Source organism: Girardinichthys multiradiatus, chromosome 3 (assembly GCF_021462225.1).
Source record: "Girardinichthys multiradiatus isolate DD_20200921_A chromosome 3, DD_fGirMul_XY1, whole genome shotgun sequence".
Classification (NCBI taxonomy): Eukaryota; Metazoa; Chordata; class Actinopteri; order Cyprinodontiformes; family Goodeidae; genus Girardinichthys; species Girardinichthys multiradiatus.
The window spans coordinates 38341516-38353702 of NC_061796.1; the positions used below are offsets into that span (position 1 = coordinate 38341516).

Sequence of the window (12187 nt, forward strand, 5' to 3'; positions counted from 1 at the left end):
GACCAAAGGATCTAAACAGAATTGCCATCAAGAGGCAGAGATAGAGATAAAAAAAGTGGTTTAAGTCAGCTATTATCAGAGGCATCTTATCAAAAAAAGTTGGACTCCAGAGAGAACCTCATGTAAAGGTGGTTAAATAAAGAATTGTGTGGAAAGGTAAAACGCAACATTCCAACACATACCAACAGAGAAACTAATTGACACAAAGAATGAAAGGTTTGGCCTGAAAGTGTTGTGCGAAGGGGAGGGAGGGAGTGGTTGAATGCAGAAATAGAGAAAAAAGCAAGACAGAGATGGAGAACAGTGCATTCTGTGTGTGTATGGAAGAAAGACAGAGATACAGGGGATTGGTACAGAGATAAAACAAGGCACAGGCCTCAGAGATAGTTGCATGAGAGATGAAGCAGAAAGACATAATATGATTGAACACAAGCTATGGAAAAGTCAGAGGTGGAGGGAGATTTCTATTTAAGCATCTTTTTATTATTATGAGTTCAATCCATAGGGGTGTTTTGGTTTTATTTCTGCTGCTTATTGGTAAACTAGACTAGCGTTGTGCTTAAGCTTCAATTTAACTCCTTGTTTTTGTCTGCTGATGTTGGGGGGGGTGGGTTATGGATCGGGTGACAATGAATTTGGGAGTAACTGAGGAAAAATTGGCTTGTGTCTTGGCACTCAGCTTTGTTATGTATTTAATGCCAGTAGGGCATTTTTATTTGCCCTTCAATATTATACATGCTCTCACACACACACACACACACACACACACACACACATATAACAGACATTTGGGTTTAAACAGTGTTCACCCATTCACACATTTTCTCACACAGACATCCGTCACTAACGTGTATGGTTGGCAGCCATGTGGTTGATTTTTTTTTTTTTTTTTTTTTTTTATACTGTTAAGACCAGTACTTTAGCAGTTCTGAATCTCCTGTGTGGTTGCCATTGTGTAATAGCCCTGTAAATTTCTTTTAAGCTGTTGTTCTGCAGTGGAAGGTTGCATGTGGTAGCTTTTGTTGCAGCATTGTTGAGGTCGTGGACCATAAAATGTGGCACATTAGACGAGGCTAACCAGCTCTGTCCAGAAAAGAAAAGAAGGAGACAAAAAGAGAAATGAGCAGGCAATGGAACATAGGGTTGGCACAAGAGAGGGACAAGGTGATTGCAATATGCCAAAGGGCAGATGAGACATAAAGATGTGAAGGTCAAACAGAGATGTGTGGAAATTAAGTGTCAAGGTGCTAGACATAAAGGGTATGTGTGATAAGATGAAAACAGATGACAAAGAAAATGTTAATGTGACGGTGAAACAATTTATATTTTAACATTGAATTAAAATATAGTGTCTTGCAAAATGTTTTCCCATTTTGTTACATTACAACAACAAATCTTCATGTATGTTATTGGGATTTTACAAGATGTATAGATAAAATCCAGTGCAATCAGAGGTCACCTAGTTTATCAACAGAGTCCACCTGTTTGTAACTTATTCTCAGTGTAAATCCGCATGTAATTCATGCATGTAAAAGGTGCTTTGGTCAGATTAGACCTAAATGGAACTTTTTGCCTGCTAAAAGCTATATGTGGTGGACACCCAGTGATACATTGTAGGGTGGCATCTTGCTTTGGGGATGATTTTCTGCAACAGGGACAGGGATAATGGTCAGACTTGGTTGGGAAGGAAGATAGAGCTACAACACGTGTGAGACTGGGACTGAGTTTCACGGTCTAGAAGGACAATAACCCTAAATATACATTGAATGACTTAGATCCCATCATTTCCTTTCAACTTTGCATTTATGCTGTATTTTGTGTTGGTCTATCATTTAAAATCTCAATAAAATGCATTAAATTTGTAGTTGTAATGTGGAGAGGTTCAGGGAGCCTGAATGTCTTTTTCAAGCCACTTGAAATAAAGTATAGGCTGCCAGTAATACGTCCTCAGTCTGTTAGGGAGAAACATTGTATGAAGTCTGTGGTTAAAAAAAAGACTGAAAGCAAGCAGGGATAGTAAACAAGAAAGGCCAGAGCTATATGACAGCCAATTAAAGGAATCCAAACTAAAGAGGGAGATGAAAGAAGGTAGGCAAAATTGCAAAATTCACTTTCTTGCTCCACTCATATGCTCTGTCCTCTTGTCTCATTTAGTCCTGTGCCCGACCAACATTCCCCACATCCACCATGCCTTTACCTCTTCTTTTCCGCTAGAAAAGCGGCACGATTATCCAGCAGACTTGAGCTGCAGAACAAATCACTTTAGCGAAGGAAAGTGCAGAGATAGAACTAGCAGAGAGAGAAAGAGAGACAGGAAAAGATCCCCACAGAGTCACAAAAAGAGTGAGAGAGATTGCGAGGGAAATGAAAGCACATTGCAGCCTGAAAGGAAGCGATTTCAGGGGCAGGAAAAACTGTATCAGGAACGAAAAAGAAACCAAGCACAGGGACAGTGAGATTGCATCTCACAGAAGAAAAAGGTTTGCAACAATTCTCCTGAGACCTGGGGGAGAAAAGGAGGAAAGGAGATCTTCAGGACAGCTCTAATGAGGAAGATGCATGATGAGCGATGCAATAAAAGATAAGAGGAATGAGGAGGAAGGACGACAGGAAGAAAAGAGGAGGGATGGAGAAATCAAGGATTAGATCAGGCAGAAGAAGAGACTGGGTTAAAATAAAAACAGAAGACGGATGTGGGAATGAGATTAGATACAAAGGCAAGGAGAGGAGATCAGTGAGAATAAATGGGGAGAAATAAACTTAAAGAGAGGGATGAGAGTTGAGGAGAAAAACAGGACAGGAGAAGTTGACTGAACAAAGGCAATGAGAGACATGACAGCAAGATTTGTGAAAGGAATATGTATTATTTATAAAGGAAGAATTTCTTTCTTAGCATTTTATTATTTCTTTTTATGATTGGCAGAATTCTTTCTCCCAAAGAAAGATGAAGTGGTAATTTTAGACTGGGAAGAGAAAGAGCGAGAGGTCTACAGAGAGAGTTATGGGAGAGAAGAACCTCAAAGTCAGCTATTTCATGGAGTCAGTACACCGCAAAACTCTGTGATTAACCTAGAGCAAGTGTTCCCACTCACACACACAAACACATGTAAACACCGTAAGCTTCATTTGCATAGATACTGTGGAAACAGGCTTGCCTCGCAGACTCCAGGGATAGCAGGGAAAAAATGTACATCCAGATGGGAAGAGATGGAGTGGTTGCCAGCGGACGACCCCATATGAGTGGAATCTATGAGCTGTTGTTATTGTTTTAATTAATGCGGCAACAACAAAAGGGGTTAGGCACTGTAGTCTTTCCCCTTCTGCATCGATTTCCTTGTAAGTCCGTGGCGAGCATGCAAAGAAAACACAAGCTCCTGGCCCGCCTCCAATTGAAAGATAATGACAGATAATGAATGGGGTGACAGTGACTCCAGCTGATTCAAGGATACAGGGAAGCTTGTTTGGGGCAAATGGAGGCAGTTCATCTCCTATCCTCCTTGTCTGTTCTGTTCAGTCTTCACCTTGCTCGGCCTTTAGAGACGTGGACAGGGAGCAATAGGTGCACACCAACGTGGCAATTCAGCCTGCTAACCCTGAATCAGGGAGCTAGTTTCTGGAATTTACTGTGAGCAAGGGTGAGCCAGCAGTCCACCTGGCTGCCTTCCATGTGCCCCTCTCTTTTAACTTGATAAAGCCTCTTGCACCCACCCACCCCCTCACTGTTTCAATCCTCTTCTGTCCTCTCCCTCTCTTTGCTTATGAGTCAGCCTCATGGGACACCATTAGGTAAGGCCCCTGCACGGCCTCGTTTTATGAAATTGTGTGCCTATTATTTATTTGTTTATGTATTTCAAAATGATGACATCTCTCTGATGTCTGTTGAACTTTATAAATGAAGGCTCACTTTCTCCCAGTCTTGTGACTGTGGGGTAGAAGATCAAATACTGTAAAATACTGCCCTCACTTGGCTGGTGAGAGACTTGCTTCTTTGTGTTGCTGCCATGAACTTTTTCACATTGTCACTTAACAGCCACAAAGTGCAATGCATTTTACTGGGATTTTTATGTGATAGACTAGCACAGTAGTGCATACTCATAAGGTTGGAGAAAACAATGTAGTTTTCAATTTATTTTACCAATATAGCTTGAAACATGTGGTGTGCATTTGTGTTCAGTGCTCTTTGAATCAATACTCTGTAGAACCATCTTTTGCTGCAAGTGTTTTGTTGGGGTATGTCTCGACCACTTAAATTTCTGTTCGTTGTTCTTTGCAAGAAAAGCAAAAAGTCAGTAAGATTGGGTCTACATTATCGGTGGGTATAAATATTTAGATGCTCATGTTTTTTTTTTTTTTTCTTGCCACAGATTCTCAACTGGGTTTAGATCCTGACTTTCAGTGAGCTATTCTAAACTATTAATATGCTTTGATGCAACCCATACCATTGTAGCTCTGGCTTAATGTTTAGGGTAGCTGTCCTGCAGAAAGGTGAACGTCCGCCTCATTCTCAAGTCTGTTGAAGCCTCTTAAATCTTTTCTGTCAGTATTTTCATGTGTAGCTCCATCCATCTTCCTTGAAGAAAAAACATTTCCTATAGCATTAAGTAGCCCCAACTGTGGGGATTTTTTTTTTTTTTTATGTTTATATGCAGTGTGAATTTTCTTCCACACATAGCATTTTGCATTTTGGCAAAAAGAGTTAACTTTGGTCTAATATGACTGGAACACCTTCTTCCAAATGTTTGGTGTGTCCCTCCATGGCTTGTAGCAAACCACAAGGAGGCATTCCTACAGCTTTCTTTCTTCTTGCTGAGAGCAGATTTGTGGAGCACATGATAGTTATCCTGTCATCAAAGAATTCCACCTGAGTTGTGGATTTCAGCAGCTCCTCCAGACTAGCCATGGCTGCTTCTCTAATAAATTGTCTTTCCCAGACCTGTGTAGTTAGGTGGTCTTCGTGATGCTCTTTGTTCACCAATGCTCTCTAACAAACCTTTAACAACCTTTTGTGAGTGCAGCTGTATTTAGTTGCAGTTGTTTCTATGTATCAGTATAAAAGTAAAGGGCATGGGATAAAATGCACAGCACAAATATCAGATTTGTCTTTGTGAAAACCTTTGAAATCCATGTAGTATTTCCCTTCCATTACAGCTATGTATTACTTTGTGTTGGTCTATCACAGAAAATTCAACTAAACTACCTTGAAGTTTGTAGTTTTTACGTGACAAAATGTGAAAAAGTTCATAGCGCCATGATTACCTTTGCAGGGCACTGTTTTTATCATTTGATCATAGTCGTCAGTGCAGCACCACAACATTGATTGCTGGAGGCATTCTCCTTTAATACGAGGCTGCGCTTGCGAAGTATTTTATTATGGGCACACATTTTAATGGGGCTGAGATTAATACCTCTGTCACAGAGGTTGATTCGCCTCCCATCCCCCCACTCCTTGCCTCACATTTTCTTCCCGGATTGTGTGCTGCTCTGCTGATCAGAGGCACAGGCTCGTGGCCTTCATATGAATGGGAGCCTATAAAACCTACAGTCAAACTAAAGTGCCGTACCCAGCTGTGTTATGAGCAGAAGTGGACGAATGCGTCATCTCTCATATATTTCGTCCAGCCCTTGCCAGCTGCTTTATTATATCCATACCCTCACTTCCTAACTCCCTGCTAGAATTTCCTGGTTAGTCTGCATCATCTCCATCCACCGTCAGCCAGCAGGTGTTTCTGGGTGGCATCTCTCAGCAGGTGGCCGCGGAAATCAGTCAACCCGATTGAAACAGCCGTAAATGCTTGTTAATATTTTAGTTTCCTTTGTGACTTTTCTTTGAGCTGTGCTGCTATGCCACTGCAGCTAATTTCCTTTGAAGGGGAGACAGCTGTCAGGAGAAATGGGAGCAAAGTACAAATGGACAACTAATTAGTTTTTCTGGCATCATTTCACATGCAAACTTTTAACTGCCTTTTTTTCTCTCTCCTGTATGAAATACTCATCTCGCGGACACGCAGTCTCTGCTTTTTATTGGGATGCACAGTAGCACTATATTACAATAAGCATTGTTTAAAACAATGGATGCACGGCCCTGCCTAGATGCTATGGTGTTGAGTAATAACTTCCATTAGAAAAATAATTGGCATGGTGGTGGCCGGCCCTGATGGCCCTTGATATGAATCACAATATTGATGCAGAGAATGGGAACAATAATTACTTCAATTAGTGGTAATTGTCAAGTTTTTTGTTTTTTTTTCTCGGTTCCACAGAGTATCACAGTCTCCTTTGTCTTTATTCCCACTTGATTTTATTTTTTTTGTCCTCTGTTCAGAATATAGGACATAACTCAATGTTTCATCCCTCCAACATGATGAATAAATAAGCTTTAAGTATTCAATTAAAAGAGATTAAAATGAAGAAGAGAATTGGATTTGGATAAAATTAAGGAGATCACATGATGTCAAAGTAGCTAAATTGCCACCCTCTCTATTTTGCTCATGCTCATCTATTGTACATGGACACATAGTTCAAAACTCTTTAGATTGCAGATAAAGCCATTTATTTTGTCCCACAGCAGTCAAGTCAGCACCTCCTGTTGTGGCAGCCACCATCTGTTTTGTCTCCCAACATTTCCTGCTTTTCAAAGGTGTTTTATGCAGCTGAGAGACACCGCCGCCCTCTGCAGTGATATGTATATGTGGATACGGTCTAATCGCCTTTTTCTGCACTTCTCATTGCCTGTTTCATTACTGCACTTCAATTTTGATGTTGTTCTTTCCCTACATCTTCCCTGCAGCCAACACTTTGCAGGGTAAGGAGTGAATGCAAATAGAGATGCAAATTACTAGTTTGTGAAAGCCAGTGAGCTGATGCTCTTTTGAAGGTAACCCTTGGCTCAAAACCATGTGACTAATTGGTCGGAAAATAATTCAAATTCAAACAACGGCCCTCAGTGTTCAGTCAGCTCAGCAGGAGGGGGACACTCGGCTAAGTTTTGTCAGCAAACATGGACCATGCAAAGAATAACCAATGTCTTTGTCATTGACTTTTTGTGCTTTCAGAAACATCAAAAATACCCCTTGCTATTTCCTCGCCTTCCATTATCTAAAGGTGTTGGTTAGCAATCAGTTTTAATTAACAGATTGTTCAAGGAAGTATCAGTAAGTGTTCACTTTGCTCTGTGTGAATTCCAGTCGTGTTCTCATTTGCAGGTGAGCAGTTATGAGGAGCAAGTGTTAGTAAAGGTGTCTGAATGTCTGAGGTAGCCTTTCGCAGGTGCCAAGGCTGGTGCATCATCCTGCCACTCTAATAAAGAACCATTAGATTTGAATAATGGGATGTAATCAGTTTGGCATAGCATGCACCTGGATGATGAATTGCATTATGAATGTGTAATGGTATATACAAGCTTTCCACTTCATACTTGTACTCAGAGACTGCAATATTAAATTAGATACAGGTGGTTTCAGGGCTTGCTTGGATTTAGTCAATCAGACTTTGCATTGGTGCACTTAAATTGCGCCAATGCTGGTCCCAAGCCCGGAGGAAGGAGCAGGAGGGTTGAGTCTTGGGTTAGCAACCTGGCCTGATAAAATTCCAATTCCACTACCGAATCAACAAAAACCTTTCAGTCACGTCAACAAACAGTGCACAGATGAAGGCAGGCAGAAAATATGTGACGAGAGGAAGTTTGAGCCCTGATGAGCCTGATTGAGTGCCAACAACAACAAAGAAAATCCTACTTTTAATTTGAGTATATTACCCAGAGGGAAACTAGGGAAAATTGGTAAGAAATCATTATTTTTAATAAAACCACTGGAGATGCAATTATTGATATGCCCAAAATTCGCTTTAAAATCAGTGTTAAATGGGTCTGTATATGTGGGGAAGCACCTCATGCCCACAGTTAAATACATTCCATGATCTGGGATACTGCATGCTGTAAGTACTTTATCACAAAAGTAAACATCTGGAGTTTGCTAAACTCCATGGGGATTTTAATTGGAACCGACCACTTTGGTCAGGTGAGACTGAGATTTCACTTTCAACAGTAAATACTCCAAGTGGGACTATAAATGTAAAACAAAGAATGACTATGTTGAAAAAAAAGCACACTATGCTTACTGTCAAGCACAGTGGTGGATGTATAAAAATGTGGGCTTGTTTCTCTTATAAGGGAAACAAGCCCTTATAAGAGCCGTGGAGACCTTGTTAGAACGCATAGCATCATGAACTCTTTAGAATACCAGTAGAATTAAAATATAAACTTTGTGAACTGTACCAGTAAATTGAAACTGGGTCATCACTGGATCTTTCAGCAGGATAATGATCCACAGTCAACAAAGAAACGCTTCATTTGGTACAAAATCATCAAGAGGAATTGTCAAAGACCTTACTCTCTCCCTGCTCCAACCTTGTGAAATGTTAAAGTAGATGACTGAGTGTGTCTTGTTGACAAAAGATGATTGTTTAAAGTGTTGACAACAGGAGTAACAGCAATTTAAGCACCAGTGTTTTCCTTACATCTTAAGCCTGGATCTTTTCCACCACTGAATAAATGTACTAAAAGGTTGAACTTTCTAAATTTCTGTGTAAGATTATGCTGCTGCAATAGAACATGAATTTATTACACATCTTTACAAGGGGTGCCAATAAATGTAGCTAGTACTGAATATTTTCCACCTTGAATTGATTAAATCTGTTAGACAAGCCAGAGGCAAAATAATTGTTGGTATATGAGATGACGGTGAGGGATGAATAGCAATGATTATTATCTTTATTATTATAATCATAGAGTGTTTTTGCACATAACCTCATTTTACATGTGAAATCCTTTGTTGTCATCTCTCTTTCTGTATCGTCTCTTTTCCTCCCCTCTGTTTTTGTTGTGTCCATATGATGAATTGGACCTCAATGAGCAATGTGTTAAGTACCTTATTTTGAAAGATTCCATCTCAAGAGAGTTGTGAATTGATCTTTTTTTTTTTCTTCTCTGCATCTCTTCCCTATTCTTTCCTCTCTCTGTTTTAGCTCTCCATCATGTAGTCCTTGCCTCACTATATGAACATCCATCTTTCTCTTTTTCAGCCAGTTGTCAAGCAGTGCAAGCAGAGAATGTGACAGTCCTGGAGGGAGGCACTGCCCAGATCTCCTGCCGCCTGCAAAACTACGATGGCTCAATTGTGGTCATCCAGAATCCACGCCGTCAGACTCTCTTCTTCAACGGCACACGAGGTGTGTAGCTGCAAATCTGTCTGTGTGAATGCGTTTGCAATCACTGACTTTGGATCAAGTCTTTCATGGAGGGCTTGACACTGACACACCAGTCCTTCACATTTAATATTATTCCTCCAGCTATTGTTATTTTTCATTTTGCCTTAACAATCATTTTACATTAGAAATTCAGAAAAGCACCATGTTAATTCAGGTTTACTTAAAAGCTTTAAAAGTATAGTTTGAAAATTTCTGCATAATCCAGTGTTAACCCCATTGGTGAGATTAGAGCTTTTTATAATTATTTTTAGGGCACAACCTTGCAAAGTCTTTTCCTCATGGCAAATTATCATTGTAACCAATATATATAATCAAGGCACATTTAATTTACGTCCTCAGGGTAGGCAAACACTAGATGTTTTTACTTGCTAATTAAATGCAAGGGCAAGTTGCTACCTTAACCAGATTCTGTGTAAGTGCTGCTAGGAAACCTTCGAGCCAAAGAATAGTGATCAAGGATTCGAAGCGTTGCCTTTGAAATTTGTGTGTGGCTGCCTAAATGAAGCAGAAATAGAGTTTATGTTTTGCGGATCAGCAGGATATATTTATGTAACCATAATCTGTGTGACATGACGTTGGGATTTAAAAAAATATTTTTTTCAGCTTGAGGGCAAATATTTTGGTTTTCTTAAGTTATCATCAGTTAAAAAATAGCAAAACCATGTTGCTTTCTACTCATCTGTATCTCCTCCAAACCTGAATAGGCAGAGCTGGGAAATTAAAACAGTTTAGCCTTTGATTGTTGGTTTTACTACAGTCTATTCTTCTGCCATTCAGATATATTTATTGGCCTTATGTTTATTGAACTGGATCTTGACAAGAAAATCTTTAATTTTGTTCTCTTAATTTCACTCCCAACGAAGGGTTTGAAATTTTGATTCCCTCATTGCACCCTATGCACATTCCCAGAAGCTAACACAAGACAGCATTTTTTGCAAATTTGCAAAATACAGTGCCTTGCAAAAGTATTCACTCCCAATTGGCATTTTTCACATTTGTTGCGTCACTACCTGAAATTAAAATGGATTGTTTGAGATTTTGCACCATTTAATTTATAGATCATGTCAGAACTTGAAGATTTATTATTGTTTTTATTGTGAAGCAAATAAAAATGACAGAATAACAGAAAACTTCTGCATGCATAAAGCCGGAGGCTTTGGATAAGTTTGCTCCAAAAACTGCTCCAGCTCCTTTATTAAAGATGGTTTTCACTTGTGAACATCAATCTTCAGGTCTAACTATAGGTTCTCAACTGGATTAAGGTCTGGACTTTGACTAGGCCAGTCCATCACATTTAAATAATTCCTCTTAAACCACTCCAGTGTTGCTTTAGCAGTATGCTTCCAGTCATTGTTCTGCTGGAAGGTGAAGCTCCGTCCCAGTCTCAAACCGCAGGCAGACTGGGGTTTTGCTCAAGATTTTTCTGTATTTAGCATCATCCATCTTTCCCTTGACTCGGACCAGGTTCCCAATCCCTGCTGCAAAAAACATCCCCACATCATGATGCTGCCACAACCATGTTTCACTGCAGGGATGGTGTTCTTGGGGTGATAGGATGTGTTGGGTTTGCACCAGACATGGTGTTTTTGTTTCTTGGCTAAAAAGTTCTGTTTTAGTCTCATTTCACCAGAGCACCCTTCTCTGTAAATTTGAGGAGTCGCCCACATGCCTTTTGCCAAACTCAAAACATGCCCACTTATTTTGAAAACTAAATAATGGAATTTTTCTGGCCACTCTTCTATAAAGCCCAGCTATGTGAAGTGTATGCTTATTACTGCCCATGAACAGACACTCAAGTCTCTGCTGTGGAACTCTGCAGCTCCTTCGAGGTTACCTTTGGAATCTGTGCTGCCTCTCTGATTAATACACTCCTTGCCTGGTCTGTTTTGGTCAGGTTTGTTGTGGTACCATGTGCTTTCCATTTGAAGATGATGGATTTGATGGTGCTCCTGGGGAACATCAAAACATCAAAGACTTTGATAATTTTTTTATAACTCCACCCTGACTTGTAATTCTCAACAACTTTGTCCCTGACTTGTTTGGAGAGCTCTTTGGTCTTTGTGGTGCAATGCTTCTTGCTCAGTGGTGTTGCAGCCTGGGGCCTTTCAGAAAAGATGTGTTTTTACTGGCAAATCATGTGACAGTTTGCACATAGGTGGACTTAATTTCACTAATTATGTGACTTTTGAAGGTAATTGGAAGGGGCTTCATAGCAGAGGGGGTGGATACATATGCACATGCCAATTTTCTGTTTTTTCTTTTTTTGAATCCTATTTTTTTATATTTTTTTCTCTTTGCTTTTCACCAACGTAGACTATTTTGTGCAAATCAATCACATAAAATAAGATTAAAAACATTTAAATTACAGGTTGGAATGTAACACAATAGGTAAAAAGTCAAGAGGGGGAATACCTTTGCTAGGTACTGTAGGCCAAGCTTGGTCATATTGAATTGAGAGCAAGATTTTTCAAGCCTTGCCACAAAGTAGTTTTTGTTTGGACCATTCAATTGTAGTCCTGGCTGTATGTTTAGTACCGTTCTCCTGCTAGAAGGTGAACCTAAATCCCAGTCTCAAGTCTGATGCACCATCTAATGGGGTTTCTTTCAAATACAAAAAACTTATAGTTGTCCTTCACAAATGCTCCCACTTGATCTCTGCAGCTCCTCTAGAGTTACCAAGGCCCTCCTGGCTGCTTCTCTGATTAATGCTCAACGTGCCTGATCTTTCAGTTTAGTTGGACAAGCATGTTTTGATAGCTTTGCTGTTGTTCCATACACTTTCCATTTTTGAATGATGGTTAGGACATAGTTTTGGATATTCATTTTATAACCCAACCTTTCTTTAAACTTTTGATGAATGTTTAATTATGACCTCTAACAAAACTCGGATGCTTCCACTGTACAGCTGTATTTAAGTTAGAAT

General features: G+C 39.8%; 1 protein-coding gene across 5 annotated transcripts in view; it reads left to right on the forward strand.

Annotated features, from left to right (window-relative positions):
• Positions 1-12187, forward strand: part of cadm4 (cell adhesion molecule 4) — a 293442-nt gene that overhangs the window by 207983 nt on the left and 73272 nt on the right. For all 5 annotated transcript variants that reach the window (XM_047360878.1, XM_047360875.1, XM_047360879.1 and 2 more), the window contains exon 2: positions 9079-9225. In XM_047360878.1, coding sequence (XP_047216834.1) covers positions 9079-9225 — 147 coding nt within the window. The remainder of the gene's footprint in view (positions 1-9078; positions 9226-12187) is intronic.